General features: G+C 51.9%; 2 protein-coding genes across 7 annotated transcripts in view; both read right to left on the minus strand.

Annotated features, from left to right (window-relative positions):
• Nucleotides 1-5,676: 5,676 nt before the first annotated feature.
• LOC102444329 (TLC domain-containing protein 5-like) lies at nt 5,677-13,921 on the minus strand. 2 transcript variants are annotated; one of them, XM_075909629.1, is made up of 3 exons: nt 13,767-13,921; nt 11,491-11,690; nt 5,677-8,615 (listed from the first exon to the last, which is right to left on the minus strand). In XM_075909629.1, the coding sequence occupies exons 2-3, from the start codon at nt 11,684-11,686 to the stop codon at nt 8,077-8,079; spliced, it is 735 nt and encodes a 244-aa protein (XP_075765744.1). In that variant the 5' UTR covers nt 11,687-11,690; nt 13,767-13,921; the 3' UTR covers nt 5,677-8,076. The 2 variants fall into 2 exon arrangements, with proteins under 2 accessions (XP_075765744.1, XP_075765745.1); XM_075909630.1 differs by lacking the exon at nt 13,767-13,921 and adding an exon at nt 13,647-13,746.
• Nucleotides 13,922-17,385: 3,464 nt separating this feature from the next.
• POU2F3 (POU class 2 homeobox 3) overlaps nt 17,386-25,087 on the minus strand; it is an 80,486-nt gene continuing 72,784 nt past the window's right edge. For 4 of the 5 annotated variants that reach the window (XM_075909801.1, XM_006133637.4, XM_075909803.1 and 1 more), the window contains 3 exons: nt 22,013-22,079; nt 20,945-21,080; nt 17,387-19,446 (listed from right to left, as the gene is read on the minus strand). In XM_075909801.1, coding sequence (XP_075765916.1) covers nt 19,407-19,446; nt 20,945-21,080; nt 22,013-22,079 — 243 coding nt within the window. In that variant the 3' untranslated portion in view covers nt 17,387-19,406. Of the gene's footprint in view, nt 19,447-20,944; nt 21,081-22,012; nt 22,080-25,087 lie in introns of all 5 variants that reach the window. The other variant, XM_075909800.1, reaches the window with a different exon arrangement.

Raw genomic sequence — 25,087 nt, forward strand, 5'->3', positions numbered from 1 at the left:
AGCGCGGGGGGGGGGGGGGGACTCCCTCAGCCCCTCCCCCCCCAGCGTGCGGGGAGCACTGGCCCCGCCCCGGCAAGGCCTGGCTGCACTGGGCCTGATGTGCCCCCGCTTGTCTGGATCCCCCCCCACGAGACTGGAGCACACAAAACCCATTAGCCTGCCCCCCCCACGGCCCAGTATTGGGGACCCCCCACGGGACTGGAGCACACAAAACCCATTAGCCTGCCCCCCCCACACTCCCCAGTATTGGGGACCCCCCCACGGGACTGGAGCACACAAAACCCATTAGCCTGCCCCCCCCACACTCCCCAGTATTGGGGACCCCCCCACGGGACTGGAGCACACAAAACCCATTAGCCTGCCCCCCCCCCACACTCCCCAGTATTGGGGACCCCCCCACGGGACTGGAGCACACAAAACCCATTAGCCTGCCCCCCCCCACACTCCCCAGTATTGGGGACCCCCCCACGGGACTGGAGCACACAAAACCCATTAGCCTGCCCCCCCCACACGCCGCAGTATTGGGGACCCCCCCACGGGACTGGAGCACACAAAACCCATTAGCCTGCCCCCCCACACACTCCCCAGTATTGGGGACCCCCCCCACGGGACTGGAGCACACAAAACCCATTAGCCTGCCCCCCCCCACACTCCCCAGTATTGGGGACCCCCCCACGGGACTGGAGCACACAAAACCCATTAGCCTGCCCCCCCCCACACTCCCCAGTATTGGGGACCCCCCCCACGGGACTGAAGCACACAAAACCCATTAGCCTGCCCCCCCCACACTTCCCAGTATTGGGGACCCCCCCACGGGACTGGAGCACACAAAACCCATTAGCCTGCCCCCCCCCACACTCCCCAGTATTGGGGACCCCCCCACGGGACTGGAGCACACAAAACCCATTAGCCTGCCCCCCCACACTCCCCAGTATTGGGGACCCCCCCACGGGACTGAAGCACACAAAACCCATTAGCCTGCCCCCCCCACACTTCCCAGTATTGGGGACCCCCCCACGGGACTGAAGCACACAAAACCCATTAGCCTGCCCCCCCCACACTCCCCAGTATTGGGGACCCCCCCACGGGACTGGAGCACACAAAACCCATTAGCCTGCCCCCCCCACACTCCCCAGTATTGGGGACCCCCCCACGGGACTGGAGCACACAAAACCCATTAGCCTGCCCCCCCCACACTCCCCAGTATTGGGGACCCCCCCACGGGACTGGAGCACACAAAACCCATTAGCCTGCCCCCCCCACACTTCCCAGTATTGGGGACCCCCCCACGGGACTGGAGCACACAAAACCCATTAGCCTGCCCCGCCCCACACTTCCCAGTATTGGGGACCCCCCCCACGGGACTGGAGCACACAAAACCCATTAGCCTGCCCCCCCCACACTCCCCAGTATTGGGGACCCCCCCACGGGACTGGAGCACACAAAACCCATTAGCCTGCCCCCCCCACACTCCTCAGTATTGGGGACCCCCCCATGGGACTGGAGCACACAAAACCCATTAGCCTGCCCCCCCCCACACGCCCCAGTATTGGGGACCCCCCACGGGACTGGAGCACACAAAACCCATTAGCCTGCCCCCCCACACACTCCCCAGTATTGGGGACCCCCCACGGGACTGGAGCACACAAAACCCATTAGCCTGCCCCCCCCACACTTCCCAGTATTGGGGACCCCCCCACGGGACTGGAGCACACAAAACCCATTAGCCTGCCCCCCCCCACATGCCCCAGTATTGGGGACCCCCCCACGGGACTGGAGCACACAAAACCCATTAGCCTGCCCCCCCCACACTTCCCAGTATTGGGGACCCCCCCACGGGACTGGAGCACACAAAACCCATTAGCCTGCCCCCCCCCCCCAGCTCTGGGGTGTGAGGGGAACGTGGGGAGGGTCTTTCTCCTTCTCATTGGGGGCCATGCCCCTGAGGGATTTATTTGATTTTTGCATCTCACTTGTGTGCGGCCCCCCCCGTCCCCCACTGATTTTTCTGTGGGTCAGTGGCCCCTGGCCCAAAAAAGCTTCTCGACGGGGGAGGAGAGCTGTTCAACCCCCCCCCCCCCCTTCACAGATACAGGGAGTAGGACAGGAGGGACCCCTACCCCTAGAGACATGCAGTGCTGAGCTAGTGAATTGTATCCTTTGGTATATATGGTTGTGACAATTTTCTTCCACTATTTGATCTGAGGAAGTGGGTCTGGCCCACGAAAGCTCATCACCTAATAAACCATCTTGTTAGTCTTTCAAGTGCTACATAGTCCTGTATTTTTTTTTTCTTCCAAGGATGTTACAGTGGAGGCTGCTGCAATAAAGATCCAGTCTTCTAAGGCCACCCCTGCCTTCTTTGTGCTACATAATGAAAGTGGCAAATGTTTTGATGTGGTTTCTTAAAACCACATTTAGTAGTTGGCCTCCACTCAACCAACCCAGGCTCATCTCTGCACCCACAAAACCCTCCTCGGGGTGTGCGTCAGCTTTATAAAGGAGATAAAAGCAGGCCCCCCCTTTCCCCATCTGCCACAAAAGGAACATTTATCAAACTTTATCTGATGGTACATCCAAGTCTAGTCGGGTGTGGTTTATGCGGAGCAGTGCAGCTCAGTTCCCATATGCATGGTGTCATGGACATGCTCTACATATCACTCAAACCTGGCTTTCTGGTAGATCAGGTATAGGCTCCTATTATTTCAAAACAGCTCATACTTTAGGGGGTGAGGAAATTAAATCCTCCACAGCTTAGGAACAAACCTATACCTCCCATACTGTTTTTCCCCTTTTTATGGGCATGCTTCTTTGCTGAAGTAGGCAAGACCAGTACAGACCCTAGGATCTATTCCTATTTGAGAAACTATAACAAACTGGCTGAGTCCTGACGTTTGATCTGCTGCTGCTAGTACCCTAGGGTGTGTCTAGACTACAGGGTTTTTTCAAAACCAGTGGCCTTTTTTCGAGAAAACTTCACCTGCGTCTAGAGTGCTGCTGCGTTCTTTCGAAATTAAATTGAAAGAACACGGCGTTTTTTTCAACCGCAGAAAACCTCATTTTACGAGGAATAACGCCTTTTTTCGAATGTGCTCTTTCGAAAAAAGGCGTTATTGAATGCAAACAGTGCTTTTTCGAAGCACTGGGTGCTCTCTTTTGAGAAAGTGGCTCTATTTTTGGAAAATACTGGTTGCTGTCTAGACGCTCTCTTTCGAAAGAGGCTTGTAGTCTAGACGTACCCCTAGGTTGCAAGAATCAGTATTGACAGCCACAGGGTTAGAACTCTCAGGTGGTGCGTTCCTTTTGGAAGACTCAAGCATGAACACAACAGCATAGTTAGCAGTAGCACAGCACTATTGAGGCCCCAGCAGAGGTCAAGGCCCCAGTAGTCTAAGGAAACAGCTACAATATGGGCTAAAATTGAATTAAGATACACAACTTCAGCTGCATTAATTGCGTAGCTGAAGTCGAAGTACCGTAACACAACTTTTGGCGCTGTCTGCACTGCAGGAAGTTAAAAGGAAGATGTGAAATGAGGGTTACAAAAGTCGAAGTAAGAAGCCTGTTATTTTGAAATAACGGGCTTGCTGTGTAGGTGCACACTCTGTTATTTCAAAATAATGTGAGTTATTTCAAAATAACACTGCTGTGTAGACATGCTCTAAGTGAGCAGCTGTAGAAAGAGTCCTGAGGCAGGATAGAGAGGAAATTTTATACCTATGCATGGAACAATTCAATTTTTAATAATTTTCACATTATTTGTTTATTTGTAAGCATTTATTAATTTACATGTTCACTGTTGTACTATTTTAAGCTTATCTTTATCAAATTTTCACAACTGTAGCAAATTAGAAAGGACCAGTTAATAAACAGAGCCACTTTATAAACAGTTAAAACACATAGCCAATATTCCATCAAAACATATAGGCTGTATCTACACTGGCCACTTATTCTGGAAAATCAGCCGCTTTTCCAGAATAACTTGCCAGCTGTCTACACTGACCCCTTGAATTTCCGGAAAAGCACTGACGATCTAATGTAAAATCATCAGTGTTTTTCCGGAAAAACTATGCTGCTCCCTTTTGGGCAAAAGTCCTTTTCTGGAAAACTGTTCCGGAAAAGGGCCAGTGTAGACAGCCCAGATTTCTTTTCCGCAAAAAAGCCCCAATCGCGAAAATGGCGATTGGGGCTTTTTTGTGGAAAAGCGCATCTACATTGGCACGGACGCTTTTCCACAAAAAGTGCTTTTCCGGAAAAGCATCCTGCCAATGTAGACGCACTTTTTCCGAAAATGCTTATAACGGAAAAATTTTCCATTATAAGCATTTCCAGAAAATCATGCCAGTGTAGACGTAGCCCTTGGCTACGTCTACACTGGCTCGTTATCACGCAAAAACTATTTTGCAGAAGAGTTCTTGTGCAAAAACTCTTCCAGAAGAGAGCGTCTACACTGGCATGTGCTTTTGCGCAAGAGCATCCATGCCAGTGTAGACGCTCTCTTGCGTAAGAAAGCTCTGATGGCCATTTTAACCATAGGGCTTTCTTGCACAAGAAATTCATGTTGCCTCTTTACACTGGCCTCTTACGCAAGAACAGTTGCGCAATAGGGCTTGTTCCTGTGTGGGAGCGTCAGAGTTCTTGCGCAAAAAGTCCTGATTTCATACATTAGAATGTCAGTTTACTTGCGCAAGAACATGCGGCCAGTGTAGACAGGCAGCAAGTTTTTGCGAAAGAGCAGCCGCTTTTGCGCAAGATTGCACCAGTGTAGTCACAGCCATAGAGTACGCCTCCTTAAGTAAAGCTCTGAAAAAGTTCTCAAGCCACATTTCTCTTCCTTTGTGTATTGATAACTTGATTATTATGGATGGAAATGTCACTTTTGTTGTGGTCAGTGAAACTGAAATTTACCAATAAAAATCTACTTCTTCCAAGTCTAGTTATGCCCATTGTATAGATAGGGAAACAGACACAGAGAATAAGTGATTTGCCCAGTGTCTTATAGGTAATCTGTGACAGAGCTAGAGATTGAATCCTGATTTCCTGCATCCCAAGACAGTAGTATCATCTGTAAACTGCCCTTTCACCTGCATTGTTTCTTTTTTCCATAATACCAATTGGTATGAGAGTTGTAACATGCCCAGCGATGGCTCACTTGATTTGTTAGGCCGCATGACTTATAAATCTCAAAGATATTCCTTGCCCAAGAGTAAGAAATGGCTACAGCTTGGATTCCTGTAGCACCCCTCAAATTACAGCCAAGTTGACTGAAGATTCTGGGCACTTCCTTTTGATAAAATGCCTGTAGCGTTATCTGCCAAATATTCCACCTTTCTGGGCCACCAGCTTGTTTTTATTAAAGATCAAATCATTTAAAGCAATAGCCGATTTAACTTACAGCAGACTCTAGCTGGGAAAGGGGATGGTGCATTCAGAGAATTCACCATCTTCTTACACCTGTCTGTTAAGCCCACAGCAGGCTTGGTAGTTAGGCTCTTAGCCTGCCTTCACATGGATGCTTCCACCATCTCCTGCAGCCGTGGCCCAAAGAGGAAGGGTTGTGTGATTCTGGAGCAGAATAGCTAGAATGCATTGGCTTTAGCAGAGGCGTTAGCCAGCAAGCTACAACTCAGTACTGAGTCCTACCACCCCGCTTTTAAAGAGACTCGACACAGCAAGTTCACATTACAAAAGATTTTATTACAAATCTTATCAACTGGTGGAGCTTTAATAATTAAGCTCTGGCAAGGAGTTGGTGCCTAATGCTAGTCCCGTCCCATAACCTTGGCATATCCAAGGGCTCCAGCTAATTTGCATGTGTATTTCCAAGACGACACCATTTGTATTCCAGGCCACGAGGCATTCGGCACACATTGATTGAACCTCCGTCCAGGCAGCCTCTTCTCTTGCTTTTTCTTCCAACCCCCCTGCGTTTGTCTTCGCTCTTGTTGCAGCTGCAGCTTTCCTTCCTGCCCTCACAAGAGCTTTCCATCCCCTCCAGATACTCTCCGTCACCGCCTCACTCCTCCAGCTCCCCTCACACGCTTGTGCATTCCCCGCCCCTGCCCTCGTCACGTTCTAGTGTCACTTCCCCCACACTCAACCCCAGGGGCTCCAACAGCCCCTGCGGCCCCTGGGCAAACTATGGGAGAGGCGGCTCCATGCTTCCGGAAGGGGCAGGGCCCCTGGCAGAAGAAGTGGGGCCAGGGCAGCCAGCCCCGATTGCTGCCCCCCTCCAGCCTTTAGTGCTGCTCTGTGTGTGCCGTGTGGAGCTCCAGTGGTGAGTTAAAGGGCCCGGGGCAGCCAGGAGCCCTGGACCCTTTTGAATCAATGGGCCCTGAGGCAACTGCCCCCTTTGTCCCCACCCCCCACCAGTCGGCAGGCCTGCTCAACCCCAAGGCAGATAACAGGACAAAGAGGGGAGCCACAATAGGCTCCAAATAATAAGGGTGGAGACCTCAGCTGGCCAGAGGAGCTGTATTCCCTATTCCCACGGTAGTCATTTATCCTGGCTTCCTACTCCCCCAGCAGAAGCAACACCACAGGTTTGCTAGAGCAGAAGGAAGGCTGATCCTCCCCTGCATGAGCTCTCAGAGTGGACCACGGAGGAGGGGAAATCGTAGGGAGCCCGAGGCCAACCCACGGCAATTGTTCTTTGGCTGCAGCAGGAGAGGTTTTACAGCTGGGCTGAAATCGGTGCTGTCATCTCAAGCACGATGCCACCCAGCGGTAAAGCCTGAAGGTAAGGGGGTGGGTTGTCCTGTAGACTAGGGGATAGGGCGTCCGCCTGGGGAGGGAAGAACGATGGGTTCAACTCCTGCCCCCCGGAAAGCAGTGTGACAGCCAACTACTCCAGTGGAAAACGGGATAAGGGTCGCCCTTAAAGGTACGGTGGTGGGGTAGGTTCTGGCGTGGACTAGGGGACAGGGCATTTGCCCATGCAGGGAAGGGTGATGGGTGCAAATACAAGTGTCGAGAGATTAACACACAAGCACCCCTGACTGCAACAGATCCCGTGCCACAAGGCCCCGGAAGGGACACTCCATTGAAGCCAACACACCCGCACGCAGATATTGAGTGGTCACACCTGCCAAACAGTCTCCACTTTTCATGTAACCTTAGCAACAAATGAAAAGATGCTGGTGTTACACCTCTGGAGACGGCTCGTACCCAGAGCAAGTATCTACCAGGACACAATTCTCCTGTATCCTCCTCACCTGGAAGGATCCCTTTAGCAGCAGGGTGTGAGGCGGGCTTGTGTCTCCACAGCTCCTTCCATCGGGGGTCTTGCATGGCTGAGAATGCCAACAGGAAGCACCGCACAGGAGCGCCTTCCTACAAGGAAGTGAACCAAGATGATGGGCCCAATTCTGATCCCACTTGTGCGGATGCAAAACCAGAGTAACTCCTCCGAAGGGACGTTGCTACAAATCAGACCAGAATCGGGTTGTGAGTATAAACCCAGACCAGCAGAAGCAAGACTCAAGGGGAAGAGTCATTTCATTAAAAGCAACCAAGCTAAGACATTGCCTCAGCGATTAGCCCTAGAGACCTACCCCTTCACAAAACACCCTCACTTCCAGACACCCAGCTCAGCCACAGTATGTACTTGGTGTTTGTGCAGTGCCTCTCATTCCAGTGTGTATTAGGTTATTGCATAGCTTGGGAAACCAAGGCAGAGGGTAAGTCACTTTGCTGGGTCACGCAGCTGGTGGCAAAGCTGGGAAGATCACACTCCACCCAGAGCTGGCTCTGGCCATAACACAACACTGCCTCTGAGGGGTAAGTTGGAGTTATACAGTGTGCCTGGACCAGGCAGCTCTATCACCCCATAGGAGACCATATCGGTGCTGGAGACGTTTGCACCTTCACACGTTCGGCCAAGTTATTTAGTCCTCTGCTTACCCCTTTCCCCATCAGCATTTGCTGGCCACCCAAAGTACCATTCGATTCAGGCTCATCCCAGGCTAGCTCATGACAGCCAACGTGAAAGGGTCCATTTCACATTCCTGCTGGGATTGAACGGCTGCCTAAGTCAGAATTCCCAGTAGACACACGCCGAGTGCAGTCAGCACGAAGTTAATGAGGTGTTAGGCGCCCGTTTGTTGTCAGGGGCACGTCCCCGCTGCTCCTGCTCCTCCAGGCCTGGTACTTTTTCAAAACTTTCCTCCTAGTGAAGCTGCAGATTCCCATCATGAACCCCAGGGACACTGCGTACATAGCCAGGCCGCCAGCCTTCAGCAACCACATGGGTCTGGGCGAGACGGTCATGGAATACATGATCTGCGCTCCCACCCCGATCCGCAGCACCATGAAGAGAACCACAAAGGAGCAATCCACCACGTCTCCCACGAAGCCGCGGTAGCGCCCGGTTTCCCGCAGGAACCAGCGGGCTTGCAGCAACGGGTTGGTGACCTCGCTGACGAAGATGATGGCGTTGATTTCGGTGGCCGACTTGCCCAGCCCCAGCACGACCATCATGCCACATATACTCAGTGTGTGATGAGCCAGCAGGAGACCTCCCTCTGTCTGGAAGTACATGCACCAGCTGAGGTCAAAGAGAAAGTAACCCAAGGTAAGGCACAGCATATGGACCTGGAGAGGAGTGTTGAGTGTCCCTGAAAGGAAAGAGATGCATTAAACCGAGAGGAAACCTCTCTCAGGCTACGTCTATGCCGCGGCTTTTTTGGCGGAAGATATGCAAATGAAGTGCTCATTTGCCTATCTTGCACTCTCATTTGCATATCCTCATCCGATCCTTTTTGCGGAAGAGGTTTTGCTATTGAAAATCCACATTTTTTAATGTGCCATTTGTTGGGGGGAAAAACCCTTTGGCGCAAGATCCCTTATTCCTCAAAAAATCGAGGTTTACAGGATCTTGTGCAAAAGGCTTTTTTCCCCACCGATAAATGGCCCCATGTACACAGGGCTTTTTAAGGGCAAAACCTCTTCCGTAAAAAGGATCGGAAGAGGACATGCAAATGAGAGCACAGAATATGCAAATGAGAGTGCACAATATGCAAATGAGTACTTCATTTGCATACTGTCTGCAGAAAGAAAGCTACAGTGGAGACATAGCCTCAAACACCACTTACACAGTGGACCCGTAGCAATACAGCTGAAAAACAATGGCCGCTTACTCCGTAGATCTGCTCTCTGATTGTGGTGTGAACAAGGAAGACGCTCCCTCCCCAGATTTACTACTATGCCGTTAGCATAGCAGAGCCTCCGCAGCTCAGAGAGAGATGGAGGTGGAGCCAAGGTCTAGTCTGCCAATGGAACAGCAGAGGTGTAAGTGAAGGCAAAAATCTCCAAGTCAGAAAGGAACCAGCTTGACTCTCAGACCCCAGGTGAAGTCTGCAGACAGCTGACAGGCAGAAAGATATTTTAACATGTACATTTACCAAGCAGGATTAGGAATTGTTGAGAGACAATGAACATGGAAAGGAAAGGAATCAAACCAACTGTCCTCTACATCTTGGGCTTGTGGGATGGAAGACATTTTGTCCCTCAGAGATCTGCCACCACGTAGTTCCCCTTTCTACAGTCCCAAGCGGATAGCCCTATAACACTGCGGTACTGTACTTCACTCGTGGATGTTAGCGGATGTTTCTGGGTCCTACTGAACATGCTGTGATGAAGCGGGGATTGTGTTCACCCTCTTTGGCTATGTCTGTGCTGCACCCCTCTTGTGCAAAAACTTTGCATATTGCCGCACTTCATTTGCATAATTAATTAGGGGCCACTCTTGCGAAAGAGGCTTTTGGGCAAAAAGGAGCTGTGTAGACGGCTCCGTTATGCACAACCCCCCCCCCTCCCCTTTTCTTCCTGAAAAAATGAAGAACAGCTCTTGTGCAAGAGGGGTTTTTTGCGCATAAAGGAGCCAGCTACACAGCTCCTTTTCGTGCAAAAGTGGCCCCGAATTAATTATGCAAATGAAGTGCGGCAATGTGCTAATCCACGCTTCATTTGCGTAAACTTTTGCACAAGAGAGGTGCAGTATAGACGTAGCCTTACCATTGGAATGTGGCATGTGATTTCTACTGTCCTATCATAACCCCGTGTGTGCCATCAGTAATAATTGAAATGTAAAGAGAAGGAAAGCAAGAAAAATGTTGCTTGAGAACTTAAGATAAAATGCAGGAACGCAGACTTCTGAATTAGGCTTGTAGTAGTGAATGACTAGTTCAATCAGCTGGAATGTAGGCTATTTATTTTGTATACCTTGACATGTAACATTGATATTTTGTGTTCTTTTTAGTTTTATGTAACCATGTGGGTCCCAAGATGACAGCCACAAGGTGGCTGAGGGGGATATCTTTTTATTGGACCAACATCTGTTGGTGAGAGAGCTAATCTTTCAAGCCACACAGAAGCTTCAGGGGGTACCGAGTTAGTCTGTAACAGGAACAACTTAAAAAATAACAAATAATCTGGTAGCACTTTAAAGACTAACACAACAAGTAGATGGTATTACGAGCTTTCGTGGACACAGGCCACTTCTTCAGATGAATGGAGTGTTGGATGTCCAAAACCAAGAACAACTATTTGGTTTTTTTAAGCTACACAGAGTTCTTTTCCAGGTCTGTCAGCCTATGAGCTCTGTGGAGTTCACAAGCATGGCTCTTTCATCAACTCAGGTTGGTCAAATAAAAGATATTCCCTCGCCCACCTGGTCTCTCTCAGCTGGAGTTTTCATATCCCTAAAGCTCAAATACTTTGAATCTCACCTTCTACTGGCATGAAATAATTATCTGACCTTGCCACAGAGTTTGCCGCAACTGTGAAAATGTAAATGCAAAACAGCTTAAAAATAAACAGTCACGATTATCCACCAAAGTTAGTAAAAATAAACACTGAATTCTAGCAAGCCTATTAATCCTGCCGCTTTGGTGGCTTGTAGAGTATGTGTAGGAGAGCAGCACCTATCCGTACTGGAGAGCTCTTGCTGTTTAGGAACCTGATATTTTAAGTTACTACCATGCATTGTCCTCACAATAACAGCAGAACCCTAATGGGTTCCAGAGGCTGAGTGAGTCGGGCAGGATATGGGATTAAATCAGAGATGGGCATAAGGCAAGGAGTTAATTCTTGATGAAGTCCAAAAATGTGCACAGTGCATTGCCTAACAGCTTGGAGCAACGCCTTGCTCCAAGGAATTTCAGCATATGACTGGGGGAAACAGTTGAAAAAACAGAGAGAGAGGAAAAGTTAGAGAGCGATGTGTCTGCGGGTAGCAATAAGCAGTCAGGGATTGGAAAAAAAAAGGGAGATGGGTCTCAAAGAACAGATTGCAGGGAGTCGGCCTACAGGCAGGCAAAGAACACCTGGCTCCAACAATGGATGACAGCATGAAAAATTGGGAGACCTGGTGTAGACAGCAAGAGGTAGCAAAGGGAGCTCTAAGGACAGAGAACTGATCACCGACTGACACAGATGCTGCCTTTTTTCAGGTCACCACCTGTCCCAGGGCAAAACTCCACCAAAACAAACCTGCGTGAGTGAGAGGCCAGGGGCCATCGATAAGAGCGATGTAGCCGGAGAGGCAAGTGATGAGGACCCCATGCACCAAAGTGACCAGCCGGCAACTCCACTCGTAAGTACGGTGCTTGTTCCAGTAGCAAAAACAGGTGTAGAGGGAGAGCCAGGCAGTCAGACTGCAGGTCGTCTGGAGAATGAGGAAGAGCATCCTCCTAGAAAGGATAAAGAAAGAACGTTATCGGGGAACAATCTTACCTCTGATCTTCTCCATCCATGTGCCGATTTTTTCCCATCCAGGTACAGAATAAATTTTTATGTGCACCAAGGCATGTGTGGATGTGCACCACCCATAGAAACAAAACACCCCACTGTGGGCATTCTGGTCATCAGCTGGGCAGCACTGGAACGTCTTCAGTGAAGGGATAAATCCAAAAAGACTCCCGACCCTAAAGTGAGCTCTGATCAGCACCAGCAGCTCCACCCAAGCACTTTGCTGGAAAAAGACATCTCGGAAAAAGACATCTCGGAGCCAGCCTCCAGCCTCTGCTTCCATCATCATGCCAAACCTTTTTTGCGCCTCGCTGGGCCCTCTCCATGTGCCTGTTCAGGTTACTGACACCTCAAGAGATTTCACAAGCCTTAGTCTCACCACAGCCACCTGACCCATTTCAAGCAGGCTAATGGAGACCCGGAGGAGGGACACCCACCTTCCAGGGGTGCATCCCATCCTGACTGTGTGGCTGCCCCTTTTTGTGCCCGACAGGGGAATGTGCTCCACACACTTGCAAGTCTATTGGAGAGATCATCATTCACACGGGAATGGCACCTGGGTGCCAGGGCCCTATGGCACTAGGGACGTTGATGCAACTAACACACAAAGATAACCCTGGCCGCCGTGCTTACACTCCCCAGTGTCTGCCACTGGTACGAGGGCCCACAGAAATGACGGTTTTTTAACTGATCCCATGACTCTGGCCTCAGCTCATCAACAGGAGGTAAAGCCAGGCCTGCTGCAGCCAGTGCATAGATCTCTACTGCTTGTCTTCAAGTGCATTAGCTGGCTACTTTAACTGCCTGGGACCCTCTGGGCATCAGCCGGCATGTTGCAGGACAAGCAGCTGGATGGGGAGTACAGGGTAGGAGAGCAATGAAAAGGCTTTTTGCTACAAGGAGGTAACTGTAGTATTCTAGCGTCGATGTAACCCATGGAGCTGTTGGGTGGGGCGCATGGTCCATCTAATAGTGGCACTGAGACCACTTACAGAGAGAGGATGAGTCTGCTCTACAGCCTTAACTGAGAAACAGCTAGCTTTTAGCTCTAGCTGTAAAGGCTCCTACACTAAGCTCTAAAGGTCCCAGGTTCAGTTCCACCCGGGCGTTATAGCAACACAAGCATAGAAAAGCTTTGGGGGACGTCTACGCTAGGCAGCATTTGACCAACTACACCGTGTCCTGTGCTAAAAGTCAGCGTGTGAACACGCTGTTGGCAAGTCTGCCCACCAAATACACACCCCACGCGCTTTCACTTTGTGGACACGAGAGCCCTCCAGCCGACAAAGCAGCGGTCGCATTTTTACTTGCCATGGCAAAACTGTGTCAGTCACGGGGCAGGGGAGGGGGAAGGAATAGGGGAGTTAAGCACCCAGGAGCCACAGAAGTGTTGTCGATCAAGTGTAACATGCCCATGGGTAAGCTGGGCAGGTGATGGGGAGGCAAAGGGGTGGAGCCAGGACCTCAGTAAGCAGCTGAGCTGACATGAGCAGGGGGCAAATAGTTTGGGGGGGGGCGCGACTCCTCTGGCTACCCCCCCTCTAGAGCAAACACACCGCCACAGCAAGACTAGCCCTTGCTTCGTGGGGCACTTGCCACAGCGGCCACATCCCTGACAGGACGCAGGGCAGTGAGTCGGGGTGCCACCCCCTCCTGTTCATATGGGGGGGAAGAAAGCACAAGGGGGATCCCACACGCTGTTAGCTCCCCCCCAAGCAGCCCTCAGCCCTCAAGCCCGTCCCAGCGTGAGACCCTCCCCTCCACCGGGGGGGGGGATCCAGAAGAGGCCCTGCCTGGCAGGTGGGGGGTTTTGACAGGGCAGCAGCCCCCCCCGAGCGCCAGGAGGGTGCCCCCCGCCGGGACAGGGGAGGAGCCGCCGCGGTCCCCCCCAGCCTCACCCCAGTGAGTCTCCTCCAGGACGCGGGACGCAGCGACCCCCCCGCCGCGGTACAGGGCGTCCCGCCCCCTCGGGCCCGCCGGGGAAGGACGCCCCTGCAGCGGCGCCCCCCGCGGGTTACCTGGCTGGTCCCGCGGCGGCTCGGACCCTCTCTCCCCAGCGCGGCGCGTCCGGCCTGGCGGCGCCCAGCTGCAAGAAGGCAGCGGGGGCGGGGCAGAGCCGGGCTCGCCCGCTCAGCTGCTGGCGAGCCCGGGGGAGGGGTGCGAGCTCAGGGGGCGCCCCGAGCTGCAGGGCTGGCAGGGGGCGGGCACAGCCCTGGCTCTGTGGCCTGCGGGCGCGGCTCGCTGCTGCCTGCACCCCGGCTCGGGTGCGTGCTCCCCCTACGGCAGCGGGGGGCCCGGCCCGAAAAGGGGGGGCTCTCTGCCCCACCCCCGCTTCTCTCCGGCCCCCTGCCGCGCCCGCCAGGAGGAGGGGTGCCCCAACACAGCCGAGGGGGGCCAGAAGGAGGGGGTGCCAGGAAACGGGGCGTGGGAAGAAAGAAGAGACTGGGGAGGCATGCGGGGAGGCGGCCTTTATACGCTCCTGGCTCTGTCGGTATTTTAATAGGGTCCCTGGGAGGCTAGGGCAAGACTTCAAGCCTCTTTCCAAAGAGGCTTTTTCGAAAGATACCTTCGAAAAAGCGTCTTTCGAAAAAAAAGCATCTAGACGGCAATCTCTTCAAGAGAGCACCCAGGCAGTCTGGATGCTCTCTTTCGAAAACGCCCTGTTTGCAGTCAAGAACGCCTTTTTTCGAAAGAGCACTTTCGAAAAAAGGCGTTCTTCCTCGTGAAATGAGGAGTGCCGCCGTCGAAAGAAAAGCCGCGTTCTTTCGATTTAATTTCGAAAGAACGCGGCTGTAGTCTAGACACAAGTGAAGTTTTTTCGAAAAAAGGTTACTTTTTTTGAAAAAACACTGCAGTCTAGACACAGCCGGAAAGACAGGAGTAATCACTAGTTTGCTCAGGCCCATGGCTGAGGGGGAAACGGGGTCCATCAGATGGGCAGGCACTAGCTAGCAGGGTTCCCTCTGATTTTTTTTCCATCCACCTGCGGACTAATTTTTGTTATGTGCTCCCAGGTATGTGCAGATGCGGAAAGGCCTGCTGCTGGCTGTGGGCTCTCTGCTAATCGGCTGGGCAGCCTTTGAATCTTTTCTGAGGGCCGCCCAAGTGCTCAGCCTGCAGGGAAGGGGCATGCATTGTGTCAAAACTCCCCTACCCCTTCCCAAAGCATTGCTGCTCTCTGACTGTCTTTCCTATTGCCCTTGGCCGGGTATTTCCCAGGCGATGTGTGCAGATGCCTGGGTCCCTAATTATTTTCCAAAGGGTCCCTCCCACTTCCTTGAGGTTGCATTGAAAACTAGGAGCCCTGTTTCTAGAGCCCTGCACAGACACAAAATCTGTATCCCTGACTATGCAGATGTGGATACCCAGGACTATAAAGATCTGTGGATTTGCAGGGCTCTATCTGTTTCCTTTGACAGCAAGGCTAGTCCACTGTAGAGTTAAGCTGTGCCAGAAGAGGGCAGCAGCTGGCTGCCATGGTTCTTCCATGGCCCCTAGCACCAGTGTCTGAGAGCTGTGCGCCTACTGTGTTTGGTGGACACAATCTAGAACTCCCCGAGCGCCGCGCTGATTGTTTTCCAGTGAGTTGTGGGAAATCGTGTCAGCCCTGGGCTCGAGAGAAGGGAGTGTGGGAAGGCTTTGGCAGACTAGCAACACTCAAGTGACTGAACCTGGACTGCAGGAAAGTAGGTTACAAGCTGGCGTGTGAGCGGCACTTGGGCTTTGGCCTGTTCTGCAGACTCACCACACTCGGGAGAGGTTTGGTGTGGACAAGAGGGGGCGAGGGGCAACAAGTAAGAGCCTGAGTTAACTCTGCAGAGAGGACGAACCCTAAGTGACTTGCCCAAGGGCACAGAGAAAATTTGTGGCAGAGCAACGACCTGACCTCCACCCCCTACACCCCATGTCTTCCAAATCCCAGACAAGCCCCCATGTCCCTGGACCAACCACCCCTTCTCAGGATTTTTAAGGAATCCTGGTGTAAATCCCCCAGGAAAAATTATGGGAAAAGCGAACGAGGGAATTATCAGCAAGGAAAACAAAATAAAACTTGAGCAAAGTTCCCACACCTTTCACTAGCCGGCTCTGCCACGGCAGTGCTGAGAACGGCCGTGGGAGGGGACGCTGTTGTTAGTTATGACAAGCACAGCTAACTTCTTGGAGGTGCCTGGATCGTGAGAGGATGCAGCCTTACTTCTAGGGTACGTGGATGCTGTGGTCCCGGGGGTGAGAACCACTGGTGCAGACACACCTGAGTGTGTTACTGGAGCAATGCAGTGGTGAGGATTCAGGAAGGTCTAGCTGCCTGGGTTTGTACAGTTTTGCTGCTTTGCACCGGAGCTTACAGTGGTACAGGTACAGTGTAGGCATGGCCTGGGACCAGAGATTCTCCAGCCTTCTTCAGCGTTGGACAACATCTCCGGGACTGGCTCCTGGACACCTTCCCCCCCCAGCCCCATGGCCACCACAGCACCCGCATCAGTGGGGGGTAGGAGAGTTTAGTTAGAACCTTTAATGCAACTTAGCAGGTGACGGGAGGAAATGGGCCAGCACAGCAGCATGACAGCTAACACCCTGCAGCCATGAGGGCTCTGCAGAGCACAGTTTAGGGGTCTGTCTGAGACAAGAGCAAGACCAGAGCATCCTACAGAAAAGAACTAGTATAGCACAGAAATACTATTAGCCCGCTCTTTATGAAGATTTTCCTTCTGTCTATACTTGAATGTTCATAGCATCACATTTGTTGGCGTCCTTTCGTCTGCGAGAGATGGTGGGAACTGTAGATGGTTTGCAATGTCTCATGTGGCTGAATAGTCCAGTCTGAGGGTGTGTCTAGACTACATGCCTCCGTTGATGGAGCCATGTAGATTAGGCTGATCGGTAAAGGGAAATGAAGCCACGATTTAAATAATCGCGGCTTCATTTCAATTTACATGGCTGCCGCGCTGAGCCGACAAACAGCTGATCAGCTGTTTGTCGGCTCAGCGCGCTAGTCTGAATGCTCCGCGCCGACCTGAAAGCCTTTTATCGACATCCCCCTTATGCCTCGTAGGATGAGGTTTACCGGGGATGTCGATAAAAGGCTTTCATTTCGACAGGGGAACGTCCAGACTAGCGCGCTGAGCCGACAAACAGCTGATCAGCTGTTTGTCGGCTCAGCGGGGCAGCCATGTAAATTTAAATGAAGCCGCGATCATTTAAATCGCCGCTTCATTTCCTTTTGCCAAACAAACAAATCTACATGGCTCCGTCGACAGAGCCATGTAGTTTGGACGTACCCTTTGGCAGTTGTTCTAAATGTCTGTATTATGGCCGGGAGCTGCTTGCTTCCTACAGGCTCTTTTCTCTTCTGCTGTAGGATCTAGCTTCGCTCATGGCCTTTGATACTCTGATGGTGGTACACGTTACAATCACTTGCCAAGATTTCCCATTGGTCAGGATCTATTCCTAATTCCTTTGTCTCTCGCTTGGATGTGTCTCTGTAGCAAAGCTTGGGACATCCTGTTGTTCTTGTTCCCTGTGCTAGCATGTCCTTGGGTACACGCAGAGGTGAAAGTAAGCAGGTGCGCAGCTCTGGTAAGAGCTGTCTGAGCTATGGCAAAAGCCAGCTGGGAGCTATTTAAAGAGCTGGCAAGGACCTGGGTTTCAATAGGACAGTGCCAGTAAGAAATGTTGTTACTTTCCCTGCTGGGTGTGCGTCTATCTTCCCGCCTCCCCTGTGACCAGCCAGCACAATTGTCTTTGTTTGAGCAGGGCGGTTGATAAATTTGCTCTGTAAAGAATCTGTCTTGGTGACGCTATCTCGCCATTTGACATTGAGTATGTGGCATTAACAACGGAGGTGGAAACGTTTAATCTTTTCTCCATGCTTCCCTACCATACAGAGAGTGCTGAGGATGCAGGCTTGGCTCACTAGCCTTTTGGTTTATAGCCATCAAATAGTGAACATACAAATGGGGAACAAAAAATTTCATTTTCATATGCAGGTAAGGTTTCTCGTTAGTTCTCAGAGCCCAGCCTCCAAAATGTATTCAGTCATGGAACTTGGTCTTAAACTCTTAAAAATTATTTTTGGAAGTGAAATGTAAGCAGGCCTACCGACAAGGGAGAACAGAGGGGGCTGCAGACTTTCTGGGTTTAGGATAAAAGCCTTACTGTGGCAGAAAATTACAGAATACGGGTTCTATAAAATATACACACCTAAAATTTGCAGTGTTTACAGGGTTGAGATCTGTGTGTGGAAGCAACTGAAAATTCCTAAAGATCATTAATTCAACCCTGGATTGTAGAGCTGTTTGGGGGGCTTTTTAACACAACACTGAATCAAGGAAAAAATTGCTCCAACCACTAATAAAACAGGGTTTTTACTCCTAAAAATGTAGGTAGTGCTTATATAAACATAACAAGATATTAGAAAAGGAAATAGAATCAATATTGCACACTGGAATGTCTATTTACACTTTCTGAACAAGATCTCCAGCTGCTGTTCATCACTGAAGTTCCAACGCAGAGCTAAGAGGAGCTAAGGGGCTTGCTCCAGGACATGGTACTGTATTTTGTGTCTGAATTCCACTCCAGAAAATGAAATCTCTGTGCCTTTCAGACAGAGGAGCTGCGAAACAAACAATTTCCCTGCTGATACTCTGTGATGCTGGGCTGATTTTCTACACTTTGGTTTTTAATGAAAGTAAACACTACACACACCGAAAAATAGACTCCGCAAAATTCACACCTGTGTTAGACAAACTGTCCTCCTAGGAATGGAAGAACATACCACAAAGGATGGGAGGACTATGTACATGTTTATAATTCAGCACAAATGAACAGCACGCACCTCCCCCCCTCACAAAGTTAGGGAGATTTTGTGGTTTGGCATCTCACAAAGCTCAGTGGATAAATAAGAGGGAAGCAAATAAACATAAGATAAAATCCCCAAGCTTAAGTGGGCCAGAATTTCATCCATCATCTGAGAAGTTGAGGATTGGAGCTGAACAATTACCAGAGCAGTGTCTTTACAAATAAGATGCATTTTCAAGGGAGAAAATAGTCAAGAGGCACCTTGCTCTACACATTTAATGAACGGAAGAGCAGAGCTCTAGAAAAGGGGGAAATCATTCCAAGGACACCTGTTTAGTAGAGAATGATGCACAAGGATAGTCACCTGGGTAGCTGATAGGACACCAAAGCTCATATCTACCTCTTTGGTGACATGCGTGTGGTCACCTCGGTGCAGTCTACGGGTCTCGGGGACACGTGTGTCTCATGTGTGTGGTCAGACACGGCACTGCAGCCCCTTCTCATGTGAAGCCCTGAAATGAGCTAGGAGTGGGAAGGAGTGTCACAAAGAGACTGCCAGGCAATACAGAGCAGCTATCCACAGGCGATGGGCAGTGTTTGGTGCTGACAGGGCCAAGTGGGGGATCCTATTTTTTTGGTTAACACCTGGAAGGGTATTAAATGTCACTGCTGGAGCGGAGAATCTCCTGGGAGGCTCAGTTACACCTGGAGTCTCTCAAGTATTCAGCTGCGCTGGGCTCCAATAAGCAAGGCTTTTCCTTCTGCTGCCCTTTGAAGGCACCGTCGCGCTAAGCTTTGCCCCAGAAGTCAGTCCATAGCTAGAAGTCAGGGCTCCCTTTATGCACGATGGACCAATCGCCTCAATGGAGATAAGTGGGTTGATTCCATCGGTACCAAGCTCTGAAACAAAGGAAACAGCCCGTTCAAATGCACCATTATTTTCCTCCCCCCTGGAACACAAGCCCAGCATTATTTCATGTGTAGCTGTACTTAGCCAGCACCCAGTCCTCTGAACCCAGCAGGGGAGGTCAGAACAAAACCCACGGTGGGCTGCACTAGAACTAAGTAGGGATGTGATAGTGGAGTCGATTAATCGATAAGCAAAAGCTTATAGGTGAATGCTATAGACCACACGCATTTCCCCCCTCACTTGCCAGTATGTTTTTTAGCAGGCTGGACAGCAGCCCAGCTCAGTCCCGGCTTGCTCTGGGTCTTGGACCTACCCCTGGTGCAGCTCTGCATTTAAAGTGTATTAGGAGCCAGGCGGGCAGACAGGCAGCCCAGCTAAGTTCCAGCTTGTGTTGGGTCCAGAGGCTAGACCCCTCCTCCGCAGACAGGCTGCCCGAGGACTATAGAATAGTCAACTAACGGATAAGAATTCATGAAGTTAATCGACTATTCAATTAACCAATATTTAACATCCCTAGAACAAAGACAGTCTGCTCCAAACGGCTGCCAGGAAGCCTCCGCCTTGCTCAGATTGCACGCATACGGAGTCACGGGGGGGATGCCAGAAAAGATCCTGCCTCCTCTCAGGTGTCCAAGATCAGAGCATGTTCCTCCATGACTCAGGAGGAGGCACAGTAGCTGCCGTAACACCCAGCAGCCTCTGGGCTCGTTCTCTGCTAACTGAGGGCATGAGCAATGCTGCTTGGGAGCAGCCACAACTGTGGCCGGGGCAGGAGGAGGACACCAGCAACAGCACTGAACTGAGCAGTGGGCCCTGTGGAAAAAGAGCGTTTAGACTACAACCAGTTCTGTCGACAGAGCAAGCCGCTTTTTCGACAGAGAGTGTAGACGCAAAGGACAGCGGAGACGCTCTCCTTTGAAAAAGCAGTGTGGGTGCAAGAGCACTTTTTGTCGACAGAACTCTGTGGAGAAAAGGCGTTATTCCTTGTAGAATGAGGTTTACCGCCGTCGACAAAACTGCCGCGTTCTGTCGACTTGCTGTTGAGAGAATGCAGGGGTAGTGTAGACACAGGTAGAGTTTTGTCAACAAAAGTCCACTTTGGTCAACAAAACCCTGTAGTCTAGACACACCCAAGTGTAGGAGCAACAGCAAAATGGATCCTCTCCTCTTCCTCTCTCCTTTCCTACCGCCGACAGAAGGAAAGCGTCACGGCCCTGTACCTGCCCCCAGGCCAAATCTGTGTTAGCAGGACATTTCAAGCAAACGCAGCATTTTCTCTAAGTATGGAAGCAGGAAACAGCCATTCCTCACAGAGCCTCCGAGCAAGCATGAACAGCCTCAAACCCTCATGGAACAGCCAATGAACCCAATGGAACAGCCTCATCTCACTGGGTTTTTCTAATCCCATCCTTGCTACGGGTGCGGCGAGCCCTCGGGGTTCTGTCTCCTTCCCTGGGCATTCGTGCCAGGCGCTCCCCATCGCCTTACCCAGAAGGGTTGAAGCTGGACGAGTTCATTGTGGCTTTGGAGTTGCTCTGGGAGGCACCGGGGCTGCTGGCATGGAGCCCTGTGCTGGGCGAGGAAGGACTGCTGCTGGCGCTTCCAGGGGAACACGAGGATGTTACTGTCGGAGAAGAGCAAGATGAATGAGGCTCAGCGCGTGGGGGGCAGGCGCGTCTCTCCCCCAGCTCTCCCGCAACAGCGAAGGCACATTCACCGTGCCCTGGTCTGATAGGCAAAGCGCCCGCACCTGGGAAGTCAGGGACCATTCTCCCTGCACACGGCTCCTCCAGTGTGGGACCTGCCAGGACTCTGCCAGAATCTTCCTCCTGGGACACACCCTGTGGAACGTGTTCCCAGCCCCAAACCCTCGGCCAGGACTTGGAGGCCGTGGCAAAGCAGGTGAGAGGGAGGGAGTTGCTTTTAGGGATAGAACGGGAGGAAGGACGACAGCAAAAGGAAGGGCAGAGACTGAGAGAGCAGTTGAAGGAGATTTAAAAAATAAATCCCATTCTGGGGAGATGCATCTTGTTCCACAGCCCTTCACGTTAGCACAGAGAGACCTGAGCCCCTATGATAATGATTATCATCATCATCATGCCTAGGAGCCCTAGTCATGGACAGACATAGAACAGACAGTCCCTGCCCCAAAAAACTTACAATCTAGGTCTAAGACAAGAAATTGAGGGGAGTTGGTTCTGGCTCTAAGTTCAGGAGTGTTTGGATCCAGGGTTTTTTCTCTGGTTCCTTCCATCCCTTAATACCAGCATTCCTGGGAATGTTCCACCCAGCGGGATTTCCTCCACGTGGCCAGAGTGAAGATGTGGATTCCACCATCTGCACCCCTCCCTACTCATTTGGCCATGCCAGGAAGCTAATTACGGTCCCTGCTAATTACGGTCAGCCCAGGGCCCCTGCTTGGATGGGCTGCAAATGTTGAAACACACGACGCCTTCGGACCAGATATAAGGCCGAAGTGCTGATTGGGGGCAGAGCCAGAGGGAATTTGTGATCAGTGAAAGAAAGGAGAGGGGAGCATCCTCCAGCCAGGCTTACCTGTCCCAGGCATGGTACTGTGGATCGGATTGATGGAGAGGGGGCCCAGGGACCCTGAGGTAGACACCTGGACGGGAACAGAAACCAACATGGTTGTCAGTAAGAGCATCGATACCAGAGTCCACGCACACGCCTCCCATTCCCTTATGACACGGTGCTCACGCCCACACAAATCTCTGATCCAGGTACCGTTGGGATTCCCACAGCTGGCTCCATTAGTATTGCAATGTGGTGCACCATTCCCCCGGGCAGCGGGGCGCTGTGTGTGTGTTTGCAGACACTTCTGCGCAGGATTTACCAGCTACTCTAGACTGCCAGGGAAGCTGCCGACCTGCCTTCATAGGAAACTCGTGGGAGCCAAGTCAAGGGCCGTAGTGATGGAAGTGGGCAAAGCAATAGGGAGTGTCTCTTTTATATGCAGTGTTCCCAGTACTTGAGAGCAGCCCACGCTCTGTAGTGAGGCCATGTGGGCAACCTGCAGCCCCCGCAGCCCCTGTCTACCCCCTCCCCCTCACGCCTCTTGCCCCACACTTCCTACTCTCCCTCCCCTCCCAGCACTTTCAGAGCCGATTTGTGGTCCGTCCCTGCTCCGGCCTCTCCCGCCCAGAGCTTGACTAGCCACAAATAGGTCCGAAAGTGCTGGGCGGGAATGGGGGGAGTAGGAAATGCAGGGCTCGAGAGGTGCGACAGAAGGGGGCAGAGTTGGGGTGTGCCGGCCGCAGGCGGGACCCAAGAGGGCCGCGGAGCTCAGGGGGCCCCCCGCTGTGTCCCCCCAAGATGAAGGAGGGTCACTCCTGCGGCCCATGCACTGGTCTGGGCTGCCCATCACTGCTCCATGGGGATTCCAATGGGAAGGCGAGACTCTGCCCCTCCGACCCCTCCCAGAGCACCCAGAGAGCAGAGCGCCGCGGCTGGACTTCAGGCTGGGAGGAGTTATAATGCTGCACTGCCAGGGTCGGGGAGGGGTGGAGGAAGTTGCAGTGATGCCTCCATCTGGCCCCAGATGACCTGACTCAGCAGCGCACCTACTTGGCTCTGTTTAAACTGACTGCAAGTCACTCTGACCATCATATTAGTTAGCCTGACTTCTCACGGCCGTGCTCTAACGTCTTCACTTTCCAGTCCATTGCATCTGGCTTATGAGTGGGCCTCTCCTGTTGTCCTGTCCTTGTAAATTCTACCCCCCGACTCCATGGCAGGAGGGAAAAAGGGACAGACTGGCGGACTTGTTCTCCAGCCACTATTCCAGAGCAGGGCAGTGTTTCTTCTCAAACTAGCCAATTAGCCCGTCATAAGCTGGGATTTTCAGGTCTCTCCTCCACGTCAGTCTTCTCTCCTGAGCCTCCGGTCTCTTGCTCCGTCTGTCTCTCTCTCTCTCTCCTCCTTCTACTGCCTCCCCCCGCCCCTCTCTCTCAGCTCTCCTCCGCCTCCTGCCTCTCTCTCTGTCTCTTCTCCTCCCCCTCCTGCCTCTCACTCGGAGGACTGCGGAATCCAAACAGCCGCTTGCGCCACTTGCTCCCACACGGCGGCCTGGCCGAGCGGCGCGGAAGTCAGCCGAGCGCCACGGCGGGAGGCAAAGGGGGCAGGGCGGTGACGTTCATGGACAGAGGGCGGGGCCTGGAGCCACTGTCATGCCACACGTCACCGCCCCACCCCCTTCCTCTCCCGCCGTGGCGCTCAGCTGATTTCTGCGCTGCTCCGCTGGGCCACCGCACTTCCCATGCAACACGGGTTGCCCAGAGGGAACAGCCAGCATTTCGGCAACAGCCCCGCCCAGAGGGAACAGCCAGCATTTCGGAGTTACAGACTCTCAGACACTGGGCTACTATATATATGATGCTCTGCAGTGAGCAGAGTTAGTTAACAACATGGAGATTAAACCACCATCAGTAGGTTTCAGAGTCAACAACCCACGGAGATGAACACAGGCAGTTCTCTCCTCCCTGAGCTATTGGGACAGATTCAGTCTACGTTAGCACTGAACATTTTCTTTACAACTGTAAAGGCTAGAAGCTTCGAGCCAAATTTTTGGTGGGTGTAAATCAGCTGAGCGCTTTACTGATTTACACCGGCAGGGGAGCTGGTTCTTATGTGAAAACAAGAGAATGAACTATTACGTTCGGTTAAGAGGGATGAGGCCGTCAGACAAGTGCAGCCTGGCATGCTGAGTATCAGCTCAATCCAGCCCCTGCACACTGCTGTTTTCCTTCCTGCTTTCCCTGGCAGTGCTGGGGAGACAGGGCTTCTCAATTCCATCCCCAACCCTCTCCTCACTGAGTCAGTGCTCACCGCAGCCCCAGCTAGAGGGAACGGCGCTGCAGGAAGTGAAACTAATGAGTCAGTAGATGGTGCTCGTCCCGCCGAACCGGTCCAAGCCCTCTAGGAGCCTCTAGGGCGCTGTTGAAAGTGCCGTATTGTTGGGTGCAACTTCAGCATGAAAACAAGTCTTGCCCATCAGTTGTCAGGGCATTAGCCCCAGGAACTCTAGGGTAATTACATTGCGCTCACGCAACCCCTCTTGATGTTTCATCTGGAGACAGGATTCTTCTTACTCCCTGCCCTCAGCTATTGCAGAGTTCCAGTACCCAGGCTCGCCGACCGGGGGGGCAAAAGGGGAAATTGCCCTGACGTCCGGCGATTCAAAGGGGGCCCAAAACTCTTGGCCACCACAGCTACAGCAGCGGCTAGAGCTCCAGGTCCTTTAAACCAGTGTTTCTCAACCAGTGGAATGAGAACCCTTCGGGGTACTCGAGAGGATTCCGGGGGATACGTCGACAACTGAAATTTGGAGAAAACTGAATTTTTGTTTTCAGTCTTCCAGCGCTTTATTACTTTTGTACTTTCTACACCCAAAAATGTCATCACCCGCCCGGCTACGATTAAGTTGTTTACACAAACGCGTGGCAATGATAGAAAAAAATTGTGTGTCTGAAAACTGTAGGTATTGGGGGTACTTATAACTTATTTTTGAAAAGGGGGTACTTTATAAAAAAAAGCTTGAGAAACACGGCTTTAAATCACTGCCAGAGCACCATATGACAGCTGAGGGGGAGGAGCATGCTGTGCTGCTCCACC

The sequence above is a fragment of the Pelodiscus sinensis genome, chromosome 26 (genome assembly GCF_049634645.1).
Source record: "Pelodiscus sinensis isolate JC-2024 chromosome 26, ASM4963464v1, whole genome shotgun sequence".
NCBI classification, from domain to species: domain Eukaryota; kingdom Metazoa; phylum Chordata; order Testudines; family Trionychidae; genus Pelodiscus; species Pelodiscus sinensis.

Bases quoted from the DNA above. Each gene is read 5' to 3' on its own strand.
- LOC102444329 (XM_075909629.1), bottom strand. From the start codon at position 11,686: ATGCTCTTCCTCATTCTCCAGACGACCTGCAGTCTGACTGCCTGGCTC. The intron at 8,616-11,490 runs GTTTGTTTTGGT...CTTTCCTTTCAG, and splicing joins CTGGCCTCTCACTCACGCAG to GGACACTCAACACTCCTCTC.